General features: G+C 61.6%; 2 protein-coding genes across 5 annotated transcripts; both read right to left on the reverse strand.

The window, feature by feature from the left end:
- Positions 1 to 2,276: 2,276 nt before the first annotated feature.
- FXYD2 (FXYD domain containing ion transport regulator 2) lies at positions 2,277 to 4,567 on the reverse strand. Of its 2 annotated transcripts, none has more exons than XM_041458127.1 (6): positions 4,480 to 4,567; positions 3,607 to 3,645; positions 3,405 to 3,479; positions 2,778 to 2,814; positions 2,609 to 2,639; positions 2,277 to 2,473 (listed from the first exon to the last, which is right to left on the reverse strand). In XM_041458127.1, the coding sequence occupies exons 1-5, from the start codon at positions 4,550 to 4,552 to the stop codon at positions 2,615 to 2,617; spliced, it is 249 nt and encodes an 82-aa protein (XP_041314061.1). In that variant the 5' UTR covers positions 4,553 to 4,567; the 3' UTR covers positions 2,277 to 2,473; positions 2,609 to 2,614. The 2 variants fall into 2 exon arrangements, with proteins under 2 accessions (XP_041314061.1, XP_041314060.1); XM_041458126.1 differs by lacking the exon at positions 4,480 to 4,567 and adding an exon at positions 4,271 to 4,382.
- An 816-nt stretch (positions 4,568 to 5,383) lies between these two features.
- FXYD6 (FXYD domain containing ion transport regulator 6) lies at positions 5,384 to 15,694 on the reverse strand. Of its 3 annotated transcripts, none has more exons than XM_041458124.1 (8): positions 15,582 to 15,694; positions 9,380 to 9,439; positions 9,150 to 9,191; positions 8,965 to 9,039; positions 8,802 to 8,838; positions 8,123 to 8,172; positions 7,980 to 8,023; positions 5,384 to 7,130 (listed from the first exon to the last, which is right to left on the reverse strand). In XM_041458124.1, the coding sequence occupies exons 2-7, from the start codon at positions 9,435 to 9,437 to the stop codon at positions 7,995 to 7,997; spliced, it is 291 nt and encodes a 96-aa protein (XP_041314058.1). In that variant the 5' UTR covers positions 9,438 to 9,439; positions 15,582 to 15,694; the 3' UTR covers positions 5,384 to 7,130; positions 7,980 to 7,994. The 3 variants fall into 3 exon arrangements, with proteins under 3 accessions (XP_041314058.1, XP_041314059.1, XP_041314057.1); XM_041458125.1 differs by having other exon boundaries at positions 5,384 to 7,124; positions 9,380 to 9,442; positions 15,582 to 15,691; XM_041458123.1 differs by having other exon boundaries at positions 9,380 to 9,442; positions 15,582 to 15,691.
- Between the last annotated feature and the right edge of the window lie 6 nt (positions 15,695 to 15,700).

Consider the following 15,700-nt stretch of genomic DNA (forward strand, 5'->3'; position numbering starts at 1 on the left):
AGTGGCCTTTTCCTGGGGTAAAGCCAAAGCTCCAGGGCTCACCATCCAAAATTACTCTGGAGGTCTGGAGAGCTGCTGGCAGCCCCTCTACCCCAGCTCAGAGAGGGCACACCTCCTGTGCATCCTTCACTGCTTTGTGCCCGTCCTCTGCTCCTGGCTCCAGCCTGGGGCTGGGCTGCTCACAGCTGAGCTCTGAAGAGACCCTGACTGCCAAATGTCACACCCCGTGCAAGGTTTGGGTGCTGGGTGTGCCCTGCCCTGCCCCTGTCCCCTGTCGGTGTCCCCGGCTGGGGTGTGGGGCCGTGCAGGTGCGGGCACACGCGGGTGTCCCCAAGCCGTGCAGAATAATGCCATTAATGCCATCTGGTGCCGAGACAGAGCTCCCGCGCGGGAGCCAGACACGGCTTTTCACTCCCCTAATCCCCGGCCCCAGAGCCACGGGGGTTCTGTCTGCGGGGCTCCGGGGAGGGAAGGGCACGGCTGCGGCCCTGGCAGGCTCGGCAGCCGGGAGAGAGCAGAGCCCTGGGGCTCGGGGCTGAGGACGGGCTCACTTCAACCCTGCTGCCTTCCTGCCTGCTGGCACCTTCAGCTGCTGCTTTTGGGGGGACACAGCCCCACCACACTCCGTGAGGCACGGGCAGGGCAGTTGTGGTGTGGCCAAAGCCTTCTGTGCTCTTAAACAGGCACTTTGCATAGAATCTCAGGATCATTTAGTTTGACAAACACCTCTAAGACGGATGGAGCTTAACCATTAACCATTTTCTCCCTCGGTGGAAGAACTCCTGTTCCTGCTTGAGCTGTGCAAAGCTGCAACGATTCTTTATTAGTGGGTCACTGTCAAGTCAAAATTATATTCCAAAATAATCTCCTTAGTGTGTTAAATAAGCACCTCAGATTAGACAAATTGCACGGATTTTGCCTAATAACCTTCCCCCAGCTAATCCTATTTTTCTGCCAATGTCTGACCTCCATCGAAGCCCACATGAACCCAGAGAGTTGGTTTCTCCATCCCGGTTGTGCTGGGATGGTCGGGGTCACTGAAGGCAGCCCCTTGCACACCTGAACACCCACAGTGGCTTCAGGTGAGGGGAGGAAACCCCCTGAGCTGGGGTTTCCCATCCAAACCATCCCCTGCTCAAGCAACCCCCAGAGTGATGAGGCTGGGAGTGAGCTGCGCACTGCATCCCCCCGAACCTCTCCTGCTCTGCTGGTTTGGGGTGCCCGAGGTCCCCTTTGGCCGCAGGGGTGGGGGGCAGGCAGCCCTGTGCCCTCCCGTCACTAGGGGTCTGTGTCGGGCCAGCTCTCCGCGCACAGAGCGAGCCTCCCTCCTCCTCCTCACTGGCCGCCCAATTGCGGGAGTTTTCCTCTTCTTTTTTTCCTTTTTTTTTTTTTTTTTTTTTTTTTTCCCCTGGCTGAATCCGAAGCTGAGAGAGGCCGAGAGCTCCCACAGAGCTCTGTGCTTCATCCGAGCCCGTTCCTGACCGAGAGGGTCGCGCTCTGTGCAGCCGGGCTGGGCTCACCTTGCCTGGGCACCAGTTGCCCGCTGAGCTGCTCCAGCACTCCCCTCCCCAGCAGGGCAGGGAGGGATTAAAAAGAGGGAAAATCCCCCAAACGCGTGGGTCAAGATAAAGGCAGTTTATAAAGTGAAAGCAGAGGGAGTGTGAGGGCAAGAAAAAGGACAAAGAGGAAACGCAGGAGGCTGAAATTCTCCGCTTGCCATCTGCAGGTGATGCCCAACCCCTTCCCGGGAAGTCAGGATTGGTCTGTAAGGCAAATGTACCTCACAAACACCCCCCCCTTTCTCCTCCTTTGCCTTTTCTTCTCTACCTGCTCAGGTGTCACTCTTTGGTCACTTTGGGGCTGTCCTGGCCGTGTCCCCTGCCAGGACCCTGCCCACCCCAGGGACAGCGCTGCTGCCGTGGGAGCAGCAGGAACCAGAACGGGAGTGCTCCCAACACCTTCCCAGCTCCCACCACACAGCCCAGCACCGCCAGGGCTGCCAAGGGGAGAATTAACCCCATCGCAGCCGGACACGAGGGCACAAAGAGCCCCTCAGCGCTTCCAGCTGCTGCCAGGGCATCCCAAGGGAAAGGCAGGTGCCGCAGGATCCTGGACCCGCAGCTGTGAGGAGAAACATCCGGAGCAAAGCCAGGGCCTGCCCCGTGCCTCGGGCTGAGGGAACTTTCCTGGGTCTGCGGTGGAAGGCGCCTGCGGGGCAGAAAAGTGATTGGCGCCGGGCCAGGAGAGTGGGCGATTCAAACGCCTCGGGCACGCAGTTTAACCTCTCGGAGCTTGAACTTTATTAGCCAAGAAACTCTCGCTGGGTCTAAGAGAGGGGGAAGCACGAGGGTAATTTGCCTTCTGGCCTTGCGGGGTAATGGATCCAGTGGAGCGGGGTGAGGGGTGGCCACTGGCCAGGAGTGCTGGGCTTCGGCTGGAGCTCTGCTTCCATGGTGGCATTGCAGCTCTGGAACTGGAGAGAGGGAGGGAGGCATGGCCAGCGTGTCCCAGCCCCTCTCCTCCCTGGACAGACCCCCCAGGAGTACTCCCCTGAAGCACGAGTGCCCCAAAGCATCGCTGCCAGCGCAGGGAGCCTTCAGCCTCCTACCTGCACCTACAGCTCCTCCTCGTTCCCTTGCCTATGGAGCAAAAAGCAAAGGGAGAAGTGTTACACTGGGCAGCGTGGCTGAGGGAGAGGGGAACACGGGCTGAACCCTGGCCCTGCCAGATGGCAGGACTGCGACAGGCAGCAGAGATGAAAACCGTGCAATACCCACCTCCTCTTCTTCCTCCCTCCGCAGTGGAACCGCTGGCCTGGGGGCGAGAGGAGCGAGTGAGGCCGAGCTCCCCCCACCCCATCACACCCACCCCTGCAGTCCTGGCACTGCCCACAGGCTCCTGCTCAGGCTGCCCCATGACTGCCAGTGCTGCTGGTTTCCATGGTTTTCTCCCTAAAATTGGTGGGCAGCATCCCTGCAGCAGCTGTGAGCGTGGCCACCCTGCACAAAGCGGAGTCAGAACGCCCAGGCAGGGCCACAGGGTGCCCTGCACACTTAGCATCGGGTCAGCCTGGGAGCTGCCGAGGTTCGAGGGCTCTGGGAGCGCTGGCTCCCCTCTCTGGAAATGTCAGAGTTTTCTCTGCTATTTTTAATGAATGACCTTCCCTCTGAAGCCCGGGCGCTGGCAGGGAAACACAAAATATTTACGTGGTCTCCCTCCCAACTCGCCCTGTGCTGGGAGCGTGCCTGGATGGAAAGTTCCCAGGCAGCCCCGAGGGCAGGCTGTGCCCACCCCTGGTGCTGTGGGGGCAGGGTTGGTGACCCCCAGCCCCCTCCCGGCCAGAGGAGGGGCTGCGTGGAGCACGGAGCAGAGCCGAGGGGTGCCCGGCCCACCCAGGCACTTACTGAGGATGATGAGGAGCCCGATCACAAAAGCCACCACGGCGAAGATCAGCCCCCCGTTGCGGATGGTGTCATAGTCTGGGGAGGAGGAGAGCCAGGAGGTGTCAGGGCAGCCCCAGCGTGGGGCTGAGCCCGCAGCACAGAGCCAGCAGAGTGGCAGGGGGCTGCCCGTCCCCCTGCCCGCAGCCCCCGGGCACACACTCACCGTAGCTGAACCTGTCCTGGCCCTGCTCGGGCACTTGCTCTGAAAAGAGGAAAAACTCCAGTGAGAGCCACGTCCTCACGGTGTGGAGTGGGAGAGACCAGGACTGAGGACTGCAAGTGGCAGTGCTGTGACCTCCTTGGCACGCAGCTGAGCCAGGAAACTCCTGGGTCTCACCCCGGGAGCTTTAAATCCTGGGCAAACTCACGGGATGCACTTGCAGGCTGCACTGCAGGATGCTCGGGAGCCTTGGAGCCGCAGCTGCAGCTGCAGGCAGGGATGCAGCCCCACTGCCCTCGGGAGGTGGCACTGCCTGCAGGACTCCAGCAGGGGCTCTGTCCCCTCAGAGCACAGACTGAACGACCCCCGAGGCTCACACCTCGCACTAGATGCACCCCAACAACCCCCCTCCGTGTCACCGAGCTCGTCACCGTGTCACCGCTCCAGCCGCCTTACCTGAGTGCTCAGCCCTCTGCCGGGAGCAGCTTGGAAAGAGAAATCACCCCCAGGAGAAGCCAAACACCAGCTGTGCCACGGGGCTGTGGAGCTCTGAGGGTCCAACCCCACATCTGCCCACCCCAAATCCTCATCGAGAGCTTCCCCCGCGGCGGGAGGGACCGGCGCTGCTCCTCGCAGGAGGTGTCCCCGCGGGGGTGGCTGTCCTTACCGTCACCCATGGTCTCGGCGTGTCCGGCTCCGGCGGGCGCCTCGCTCTGCGAGTGGGCACCCACGGGAACGCGCATTAATTGGGAGACAAACCTCATTAAACATTAATGGCCTCGGTGTAATGTTTATCGCAGTCACGAGGGGAGGCACAGGGCTCCCGCCCGCCTTTGGGAAAGAGGGAGGGGAGGGAAGGGCAGGGGCAGCACCCACCGTGCCAGCCGCTGGGGAGGGCTGGGCACCCCGAGCTGCGCGTCCTTGTCCCGGCCCTCCCTCCCGTTCCCATTGTCAGCCCTGCTGGGCTTCACCTCCCGCCGCGGTGACGAGCCGGGGATGGGCTCAAATACAGGCTGCGACCGCCTTTGGCCGGAGAGCAGCGGGCAGCACGGCCCGTCCTCCCAGCCTGGCACCGAGGGTGTGCCGGAGCTCAGCACCTCCGTGCCAGCTCCGTGCCATCCCCGGGCCCCGCAGCACCGCGATGGCCGTGGTGCATCCCTGCCGGCGGTGGGCACCGGGATGCCGTGCCCTCCGCGGGCGGTGCCAGTCCCGGGCCCGGCGTGGCCGGCTGCCAGGAGGGCTGTGCAATCCAGTTTGCTCTAATCTCGCCATCAGCGAGCGGAGTCACGCGCACAAGCCGATTAAGCGGGGTGGCCGGGGGGGAGCCGGCCCCGAGGGACGCTCCCCTTGGCAGGGCTGGCGAGCGCCGACACCCGGAGCCCTCGGCAGCCCGGCCCCGCTGCCACGGGGTGCAGCCAAGCCCCAGGAGGGTGCTGCCCCAGGTGGGGCCGTCACAGAGGCTCTGCTGTCACCGCTGTCACCGTGCCCTGGCAGCGCTCAGCATCCGCCGGAGCGGCGCGCCAGCGGCCCGACACCGCGGCTCCCAAAAAGCCCAGGGACAAAAGTGTCCGCGCCCCCGCGCTCCCTTCCCACGAGCTCTGGCTCTTGCTGAGCTGCAGAGGGGAGCAGGAGGGGGGTCAGGGGCACAAAGCCCGGCTGTGCTGCCCAGGGCGCTGCCCCTGCTCCCCTGACCCAGGCGGGCCACAATGGGACGGCGTGGGAAGCTGCCAGGCTGCCCTGGGAACGCCACGGCCCTCGAGACAAGGCAGGCAGGCACCGATAGAAACGATATTTTATTCTTTCCCCTTAGGTCACAGCACAGAGCACACCAGCCCTCCAGCACAGCAGCACACTCGCCTATTTAAAAGGAGACACAATAGCTCAGTTTATTTTACAACAGTCAGGGTTTGGCCATTTTACACACCACAGGGAGCTCTTTGTTTCGTGGTAACACCGACGGCACACTAGGGACAGCACCGGGACACACACCGTGACACTCGGGGGCCAGCCTGGGGTCTGCTCTGCCCGGGAGCTCTCTGCAACAGCCAGGACGGAGGGAAGGGACACAACACGAGACACACGGTCCCTCTGCCTGGCACAGATGGGACAGAGCTGCCCGGTGCCACCAAGTGATGCCAAGCATGCAGGGACACAGACCACGCTGGGGCAGGGCCACCACAGTGGGATGGACACAGCAGAAACTCCTCCCAAAACCATCCTGGGGGACAAGACCCCCTTCCTGGCGTGGGGGTGGCACCCTGAGGGGTTTCAGCGAAGCCTTGGGGACCCCCCACTGCTGCCCCCACCCAAGCTGGCAGCTCCCAGCCCCAGCTGAGGTTTTACCTGCCCATCGACTTAAGGAAGAGCCAAAAATCACAGGTTTGCCTCTGACCCATGAGGGGACACAGGGTGACAATGACCTCTGGGCTCAGCACATTGTCACAGTGCAAGCTCAGGTGTGCAAAAGCCCCGAGAATCACTCAGTGCCACTCACTGCTGCTCCACGGGGACAGGGGACATCTGGCACTGGGGGTGACACAGAACCACCACGGGACAACACACAGCACTGACATGGGTGGCACAGGAGGTGACAAGGCACCAGCAGGGGCAGGAGCACCAGGAGGAGATGCCAGTGCCCCTTCCGTGCCAGAACAAGCACAGACAGGATCTCTGTTTCTCTTTAGCCCTCAGACTGTGTCACCCACCCAGCTCTGGCTCGCGGGCAGGAGCTGGTTTGTGCTGGTTAGTGAGGTCACTGCTGTGCTGCTGCCCTCATCCACAGTGTCACCGTGCTGGGGACCTCACGGCCTTCTCTGCCACCAGGGCCTTGCCTCACACTTAAAGCAGCGTGCCACAGCTCTGACCAGGGACAGAAATGGGGAGTGCCAAGCAGGAGAGGCAGGAGAGCTCCCTTCAGCCTTGAATCCAGCACCCCAGCGACCCCAGCCAGGAGGGCTGAGCCATGGGATGTCCCTGCCTGACTCACCCCCCGCCATGGCTGTTTTTAGGCTGGGGGCATGCAGGGGGTTATTGCTGAAATGGGGACGGGTGGCCCTGAAATGGTTGGGCAGGTCCCCAGGGCACTGCAGGTCCCCAAGCCCTGCCCAGAGCCAGGGGGGCTGTGCTGCTGGCACTGGGCAGGGAACGGGGCTCCCTGCCCCACAGCCCACGCTCCCTGTCCCCAGGCGTGGAGGGCACCCCGAAGGGCAGCAGCCTGCCAGTCCTGCAGAGCCCGAATCACACGCACAGCACGAGAAGGGTGAGGAGAAAGTCACGATTACAACACCAGCAACAACTAGCCCTAGAGGTGGTGATCATCTCACAGCAACGCTACACACGGCGGGAGGCAGAGAGGACGCTGAGCAGGGTTTAGTGGGGTTGGCAGACAGAGACCCGCTGCTGGGGCACAGAGGGGACACGGGCACGGCAGCTCCGCGTCTCCTGAGAGGCTCCTGCTGCTGGGAGTTCAGTTTCCTCGCAGGCCGCGGGCATCTGCGCTCCGGGCGTCCCTCCTCGGGTCTCTGGCTCTGCGTGGGAGGCAGAGCAGTGGGTCACAGACATATCAGTGGGTCACAGACGTATTTTATGAAAAATCCCTTTGTCAGGGTCTTTTCTCCTGAGAAGCTGGGAAGCTTCAGCTTTTCCATGTTTTGCTGCTTTAGGATGTGATTTGGAGAATTGTTTACCCAGCATGTGAAATTGTTTTTACTTGGTGACCAATGACAGCCACCTGTGTCGAGGCTGTGAGCAGTCTCAAGATTTTATTATCATTCCTTTCTATTCCTTTCCAGCCTTCTGATGGATCCTTTCACACTATTCTTTTTGGTATAGTTTTCATATAGCATTATAATATCATATCACAATATAATAAATCAACCTTCTGAAACATGGAGTCAAGATTCTCATCTCTTCCCTCGTTCTGAGACCCTTGAACACAACCACAGCTGTGGGTCAGGCTTTCCCCACGCTGGGGTTGTACCCCCAGCACAAATTCCCAGCATGGGCTCCAGCCTTCCCCCTCTCCACAGCAGGACACAGCCCAGGGGGTTGGGGAGCTCAGAGTGAGACACCCTGAGGAGTTCCCACCCAGCTTTCTGAACAGCCTAAAACCAAAACCACTCAGGGGTGGAGGAGCAGCAGAAAAGGAAGTGTAACACAAGGGAAAGTCCGGACAGATGCTTCCTTTTCCTGCCTGTGGACACTCCCAGCACTGAGTTTCCTTGCTGTGGACCCCACCAGTGCTCGCCCCCACCCCATCCCAGGCATGCAGAGCTGCCCGGTCCCACTGGTCTGCTCAGAGCCCCACAGTCACCCCACAGGCAGCCCCAGCTGTCCCTCCCACGCTGATGTCCCCACCCAGCCTGGCCTGGACTCACAGCATTGGCTCCTGCTCAGTTCTCTGCCTTCTGTGCTGCCGTTGCTGCAAAGGGAAGAGCAGAGGGGTTTGTGGTGCCTGCCCAGCAGGGAGGGGGCTGTGACACGGGGAGGTGGCACAGTGACCACAGGACAGGGACCTTACCATTCGAGGTGATCAGGTTCTCTGCCTGAGCCTCCTCCTCCCCTGGAGCCCTGCAAGGAGAGGAGCACGGTGAGGGCAGCTGGGACCTGGGCTGGGGCTGGGACCTGTGCTGGGGCTGGGACCTGTGCCCATCAGGGGTGGGATCTGTGCCCATCAGGGCTGGGATCTGTGCTGGGGCTGGGATCTGTGCCCCATCAGGGCTGGGACCTGTGCCCATCAGGGACTGGGTCCTGTGCCCATCAGGGCTGGGATCTGTGCTAGGGCTGGGATCTGTGCCCCATCAGGGATAGGATCTGTGCCCATCAGGGGTAGGATCTGTGCCCCATCAGGGGTAGGATCTGTGCCACATTGGGGGCTGGGATCTGTGCCCATCAGGGGTAGGATCTGTGCCCCATCAGGGGCTGGGCCCTGTGCCCCATCAGGGGTAGGATCTGTGCCACATTGGGGGCTGGGATCTGTGCCCATCAGGGGTAGGACCTGTGCCTCATCAGGGGCTGGGGTGGCCAGGAAGGTGCACTGGGAGCAGGCAGAGCTGCTCCCCCAGTTTTGGGCAGCCCAAAGGGACACCCAGAGAGTGCAGCCCCTCTGCCCCTCAGCTGTGAGAAGGACCCTGGGAGGATCAAAGGGAGCAGAGGGGCTTTCCAAGGGAGGTGTTCCCCACCAGGCTGCCCTCACTCACCTGGGCTTCTGCTTGAAACTGCACCTGCACCTCCTGCCTGCAAGGGGAGAGAAGCTCTGTGAGCGTGGCCCAAGGGGGAATGGGATGAGGCCTTTCCCACCACGGGAACAGCCCCTGCTGCCCACCTGCCAGCCCAGCACCCCCCACCTCCCCCCTGACTTACTGAGGATGAGGAGAATGCCCACGGTGAACAGGACCACGGCGAACACCAGCCCCCCGATCCTCAGGCTCTGGTAATCTGGGAGGGGGACACACAGGGCTCATTGCTGCTGGCTTCAGGGAGGGGACGGCTCTTTGCTGCCCGTGGCACCCCCACAGCCACCCCCAGGCTCAGCCATGCTCACTCACCATAGTTAAAGGGATCCTCCTCCTCCTTCTCCTGCGTGGCCACTGGAAAGGAGCAGACAAGGGGGTGTGAGCTGAGTGAGCCCCTGGCTGAGCCCTGCCAGCTCCCCACAAACTCTGGGGCTCTGGGCTCTCACGGCTGCTGTCCCAGCCCCACTCCAGCCCCCTTGGACCCCTGTGGAGGCTGTTCCCCGCGGTCCCCCAGCAGTTCCTGAGGTGTGTGTGGCACCTACCGTCTGCCACGGCCGCTGGCACCAGCAGGGAGCACAGGAAGATGAGCGCTGCCTCCATGGCTGCTGCGAGAGAGGGGACAAGAGGGCGTCAGCACCAGAGACCTCAGGAGGCCACTGGGACAAGGCCAGGGAGCACGGGGGAGCTGCAGACAGCCCCATGGCATGGGGAGAGCCAGGCTGGTCCTAGGAAACAGCCAGGGTGCCTGGTGCCATGGCTGCGCCCAGCCCAGCAGTTCAAAGGCAGGAAGGGAAGGGGTTGAGCAGCCAGACAGATTTTTCTGTGATGTATTTTCCACCATCTCCACCTGGCATAAATCTCAGTGCAGTCTCAAGTTTGCTCTGCAGGCAATGGGGCCAACACCCCAAAATCCCACCCTGGGCATCCCTGGCAGTGCTGTTCAAACCCTCCTGGAGCTCTGGCAGCCTCGGGGCCGTGCCCATTCCCTGGGGAGCCTGGGCAGTGCCCAGCATCCTCTGGGGGAAGAGCCTTTTCCTAATATTCAACCTAAACCTCCACAGAGACACAAATAACAAAGAAAATAGGCTGGATTTACAGTTACCCTAGTTTGCTAAAACACTCAAGACTAAATCCCGCTGTCTTTGGGAGAAGTTGGCATAACTTAACCAGTTTGCTGAATATTTCCAGCCTCCTAAACTGGGACAGACTCCACTCGCACTTGGGATTATTTTTTAATGTGTTTTTCTTTTCAATTAAAAACTTTCTCAAGAAGATTTAAGAGACACCACGGAAGAAGAGGCAAGAAGAACAATTTTACTTTGCTCTTCCTACATCTGCTCTTAAAACTTCATTGGTTTTGAGCATCCCAGGGCTCCTCTCAGCACAGCACCCGGCCATCAGCCCCCGACCCGGCCCCCGATGATGATTTGTCCCAATTAGCATAGCAATTACACTCCCGCAATGAGGCCAGCGGCCCTGGTGGGACCGAGCTCAAAGACACACTTGCCCTCCGGGCTCCCTGCAGCAGCAAGGAGAGGCCATAAATAATCTCGGTGTCCCCTCCCACGGGAGCCTGTCCCTGTCCCTTCACTGGGGACACCCGGCCGGAGCACGGACCTTTCTCCCCGGCTGTGAGGACGCTGTGGCCGGGCTGTGACACCCCGTGCCAGCTCGGGCAGGGGGACACGTCCCCAGCTGTATTTGGGATGGGAGCGACCCGGCAGCGCTGCTCTGCCCAGGGAGGGCATCGCTACCCACAGCCTGCTGCCAGCATCCCTCCTCCAGCTGCCGGGGGACAGCCAGGGGACAGGGGGGAGCTGCTCCCCGTCCTGCCCGCTGGCACGGGGCACTGCACACCCGCTTCTGCGCGGGGGACAGCCGGTGCCAGCAGGAGAGGGCTGGGCTGATGCGGCCCCTCGGAGCGGGGCGGTGGCAGGCTGGCCGCTGCCTCCGTGTCCCCGCAGCCGCCCGGGGCTCTGCCTGCTGCTGTCAGCGGTGCCAGGCGGTCACCCCGTGCCCCGGCGCCGGGCTGGGTGCCCATACATGGTCCGGAGGGCTCGCTGCTGCCTCGGGAGCGCAAGGGAGGTTATCGGGAGCGCCGAGTGCTACGGAGCTGCTGCAGCTGCTGCGCTGGATTAGTGCCGATAAGGAAGGGGCCCTCGACACAGCAGGAATTCAGCTCGCTGACGATGCAGAGCCCGGCAGAGTGCCGCTCTTCAGCCGCTGCAGAGCCTGACCTGATTCCGCTGCGACCTCCAGCCCAGCCCAGCCCCGCTGCCCCGAGGTGCCCCAGACCCTGCCGCGGCCCCTTCTCGCAGTTTGAGCTGCAGGACTGGCACGGAGCAGGTCAGCAATGCCCACCAGAGCCGGGCACTTCCCACTGCACCCACAGCGGCAGCGCCGGCCCCAGCGACCCTCCCAGAACCCGCCTTGCTCATCACAGCCAGCGCATCCCAGGGTCACTCCCATCCCTCCCTCCCTCCCCTGCCACGATTTGCCATTCCGAAGGCGAAGTGTTTACCCGAACACTGGAGGGTTTCATCCCCCTCTGCTGCAGCTGCTGGGCCATTGTGCAGCACAGGGCTGCGCGGGAGCGCTCCCAGACAAACCCCCTCGTTTGCTGAGATGCAGATTTCGGGTAATTACCAGGTCTTAGAAACACACACAAAGAAGCCACAGCTGGTGACACAGTCACTTCGAGCTGCACATGTCCTTTCTCTCACGTTGGAAGCTGCAAAATCAGTCACTTTACCCCTCCGTGGGCTCTGTGTGTGCACAGGGGCTGTGACCCAGCTCACGGTCTGGTGCTGTGATCAATATTAATTGGCTCCCACATCCTAAAACAAATCATTCATCAGATTTTTACTGTTCTGCTGCTATTTGCCCGCTACTGGATCACTCCCTGAAGAACACACTCGGGGAATCTTGCGTTATTTCCTGCCCTGAGCCCCTCCACGTGGCACTGGGCCCTGCCCAGCCACACACACCCCCTCCAAGCCCTTGCTCGGAGTTTGGCTTCTCGCACGTAGCGCGGCAGAGTTCGCTGCTGGGCCGAGCCAAGCGCGCAGCACACATATGTTCTTTGTTTTTCCATCTCAGTTCCTAGAATTCACACACTTGCCTGCGCTCAGACTTATCTCTGCACGAGTGAAGCGCCAGGGTTGGCAGTGTCCCTGCTCCAAAGGCAAACACGGCGCTCCGCAGCGCAAACGAGCCCAGCTCTCCTCCAAGGGAGCATATGCCTTGCAAAGAGCCACAGGTTTTTTGGGTTGCTCCAAGCTGGCCCACCCACTTCTTCCTGAAGCTGAAATAAAGTGAGAAGAGCGAGCACTGCCGTGGGTTTGCCGCTCTCCCCGCTCCTGCCTTCCCTCCTGCTGACTCCAGCTGTGCCTTGGCACAGGAAAGGAGAGGAAAACAGCAGCTGCCACGTCCCACAGCCCAGATCTTTCCTTGTTTTCTCCCCATTGGTGACACAAAGTTTGGAGTCACCACGGGCAGTGGAATGCCTGTGACTCAACCAAAACATGGGGGTTTCCTGTTAAAACTGCGAGATCCGGTGGAACACGGAGAGAGGCGGAGCAGCCCAGGAGCCCAGCAGCAGCGTCCAGAACTCGCCTTCCCTCTCATCCCAGCTCAACCTGCTGCTGTTTGAGGGATACCAGATCTCTTCCCACCATCCCTACCCCCACAGAAGAGCCGGTGGTCGGAGGAGGCAGCAGGAATTTGTGAGAGGCTCAGGGGGGAGGAAGCAGCCACACAGAGCGAGGAAGTACGTGGGAGGATGTTCTCTGGGAGGATGTGGATGAGAGTGGGCTGGGGGATTAACCCAGCCAGGGCTGGACCTGCCCCACGGTGAGGGTCAGTTCCCCCTGCCCAGAGCAGCCAGCAGTGACACCAACAAGGCCGGGTGACAGGGCAGGGTGACACCCTGGCAGCAGGAGCTGGGAGTCACCCACACCCACGGATGATTCACGGCCCTGCCGCCGCCCTGCCACGCGCACAGCCACCACTCCCTCCATGCCGAGCACAGCCACGGCTCCTCCTCAGCCTCTTCCTCCTGGATGATCCCTCCTTGCCCATTCCCACCGGCTTGGTGATGTGTGTGTGTGTGCGTGGAGCCTGGGTGAGGGAGAGGAGCAGGCAAATCCGGGCAGGCAGACCCAGTCTCAGCTCTCTGCAGGGCAGCAAACCCTGCCAGAGCAAGGCAGGTGAATTTGTAACGCCGTTGGATCTCCAAGCCCCCTTTTCCTTTTCATTGTTTTGCATTGCTCTGCCCTGTCAAGTCTCAGCCATCACAGCGCAATTCCGGGCAGCCTCCGCCTTCCGTCAGGAGTCCTCAGGGCATCTCCCGAAGATCAGACCTAGTTAAAATCTCTGGTTTCTTTGCAAAGCCCCCCAGACCGTGACAGCAGCGCTCCGTTGCCCGGGGCATTTGAGAGCGTGCATGTGTGAATGGACATTTCCAGCTCTGCATAGATGTGCTCTTCTGCCATTTCACGTCAGCATCAATCTGGCTATTAATGTGCCTGTTGTTGTGCCTCGTGCTTCTAAATGAGAGAGGAGAGGAGATTTGCAGCCCTCGCCATTCTGGTCTGGATGGCCCTTCCCAAATCTGGTGCTGATTCAGAGGCTGACTGGATGGGAGACACGCTTTACTGCAGTCTAATTGTCTCTTCTGCTGGCTTGGGGAGTCTCTGAATGCACCATCCCTCACCTGTACCCCAGAACTCCCCTTGCCTCCTACAGGGCTTCTTTCAGCCTCATGGAACTGATCCTAAACCACTGAGGAGCCTCAGCCAAGACTGCCTGGCCATGTGTGGCTCAGCACAGTCCCCAGCCCCCGGTGACACCCCAATGAGGCAGCAAGGCCAATCCTTCACTGGGGCAAACCTCCAGTGAGAACCCTGCCTGGCCAGGGAACCCAGCCTGGGCTCCAGCAGGTACCAAACATCACCTCCCACAGGAGTCTGCTGCTCCTGATCCCTCCTTATTTGATTAACAGATAACCAAGGGCTGTAAACCTGACTGTGCACCTGCCTGGACCCACCACACTCTTGTTTGGCCACACAGCAGCTGAATGAGCCCAGCTGTGCAGGGGCATCAGCCACGAGAATCCCACAGGTGAGACAAAGGAGGGGTTCCCTGGAGGGTCCTGGTGGTGAGAGTGCCCCAGACCTTCAGAACACCCTGGCAGAGCAGCGTGCAAGGAGCTCTTTGAGGCTCCTGAGCGTGCTGGGCTCCACAGCAGAGCCTGCTCTGCAGCACATCAGAGCGGACATTTTCTCCCTTCTCTCCTCTGCTGTCACCATCAGCCACGACCACCGTGAGCACAGGGCAGGCAGCAGTGCCCAGCAGCATGGCTGCTGTCCCCAACACTGCCCCAGGCACAGAGCGATGGCAGGTGGCACTGCCCCTGGCTGGGACAGGACAGGACAGGACACCTCCATGCTGCCAGTGCCAACGGTGCCCTCTCCATGCTCAGGGACACAACAGCTGCAGAGCTCAGCAGCCTCGTTACACCTTGCAAACACACAAACAGCCTGCAAGGCAAACACGGGGGAGCAGCTGGACACAGAGCTGCTGGTTTGCTGTGCCAGGGAGTGCCCTCCACACCCAGCACAGCCGTGGCTCCCTGCCGTGTTTTACCTGAATGAGAAGGTTGAGACAAAGCAGATAAAATTTCCAGGTGAGCGTGAGCCATGAGGCTGATGGGAGGAAGGTGTAGACTCACAGGATATCCTCCAGCAGGTTCCAAACACGCTCTAACAGGTGGCCTGGTTTGGCAGCCATGGCACTTCATGCTGGCAGCTCTCCACTTCACTCCGCCCAGGAAAAATGGTCCAGTTGTGCATGAGCAGGGATTCTCCGGGTTTGTCTTTGTTTCAAACTGGGAGCAAAACCACCCAGCGGGACTGAAAATCCCAACGAGACCCACCAGCATCTTGGAGCGCTGCGGGCTTGCCAAAATGGGTGCTCCATTCTATTCCACACACGGCTTTCCCCGAGAGGCTGCTCCTTCACGCTGCTTATTCACATCCACACAAACCACCTGTCACTTTCCCTCCCACAGAAATATCCCTGCAAGATCCAAGTTCCACCACATGGACTCCAAAACCCGTTTCTTTGGAAGCATTAATTACACACCCGGAGAGACACGCTCTTCCCTTCCTCCGTACGCCTTCCCGGGATGAGGCGCTCGGCTGTTTACGCACGGTGTTACTACAACATTGAACAACAGGAGCCCGAGCGCTGCCAAGGGCTGCGAGAGCGGGATCCCCCCGGCTCCCCGGGATCCCCCCGGCACCCCGGGATCCCCCCGGCTCCCCGGGATCCCCCCGCTCCGCACATCCCTGCCAGCCTGCCGAGCACCGCCCGTGCTCTCCCCGCGGGGGTCTCGGGTGGGGTCCGCCGGGGCATCCTCCCCAGCACGGGGGGCTGGTAACCAGGCAACGGTGGGATGAGGGAAACCGCGGTACCCGCCGTTGCCATGGCAGCCGCCGGGGCCGGGATGCGGGCGGGTCGGGGCGAGGGGCGATGCCCCGGGGCAGCGGGGCGGGGTCGCGGCCGCCTCGCCGGTGGCAGCGGGCCGGGGCTCGGTACCGCACCCCGCTACCGGGGCACGCAGCCCCGAGCGGGCACCCCCAGCCGCGCGCTGCCGGGCGCACCCCGACCCCCCGAGCGAGCCCCCCGTTCTCTCCCTTCCTCCCCACCGGCCCCCCGAGACCCCTGGGCGGCCGGACCCACCTGAGCTGGCCGGGCGGAGCCGGGCAGAGCCGGGCTGGCCCCGCGGCTCCGGGCGGTGCCGGGGGAGCGGAGCGGAGCGCGGAGCGGGGCTGCCGCACAAAGGGGAGCGGGCGGGCGGG

The sequence above is a fragment of the Pyrgilauda ruficollis genome, unplaced genomic scaffold (genome assembly GCF_017590135.1).
Source record: "Pyrgilauda ruficollis isolate IOZ18807 unplaced genomic scaffold, ASM1759013v1 scaffold126, whole genome shotgun sequence".
NCBI classification, from domain to species: Eukaryota; Metazoa; Chordata; class Aves; order Passeriformes; family Passeridae; genus Pyrgilauda; species Pyrgilauda ruficollis.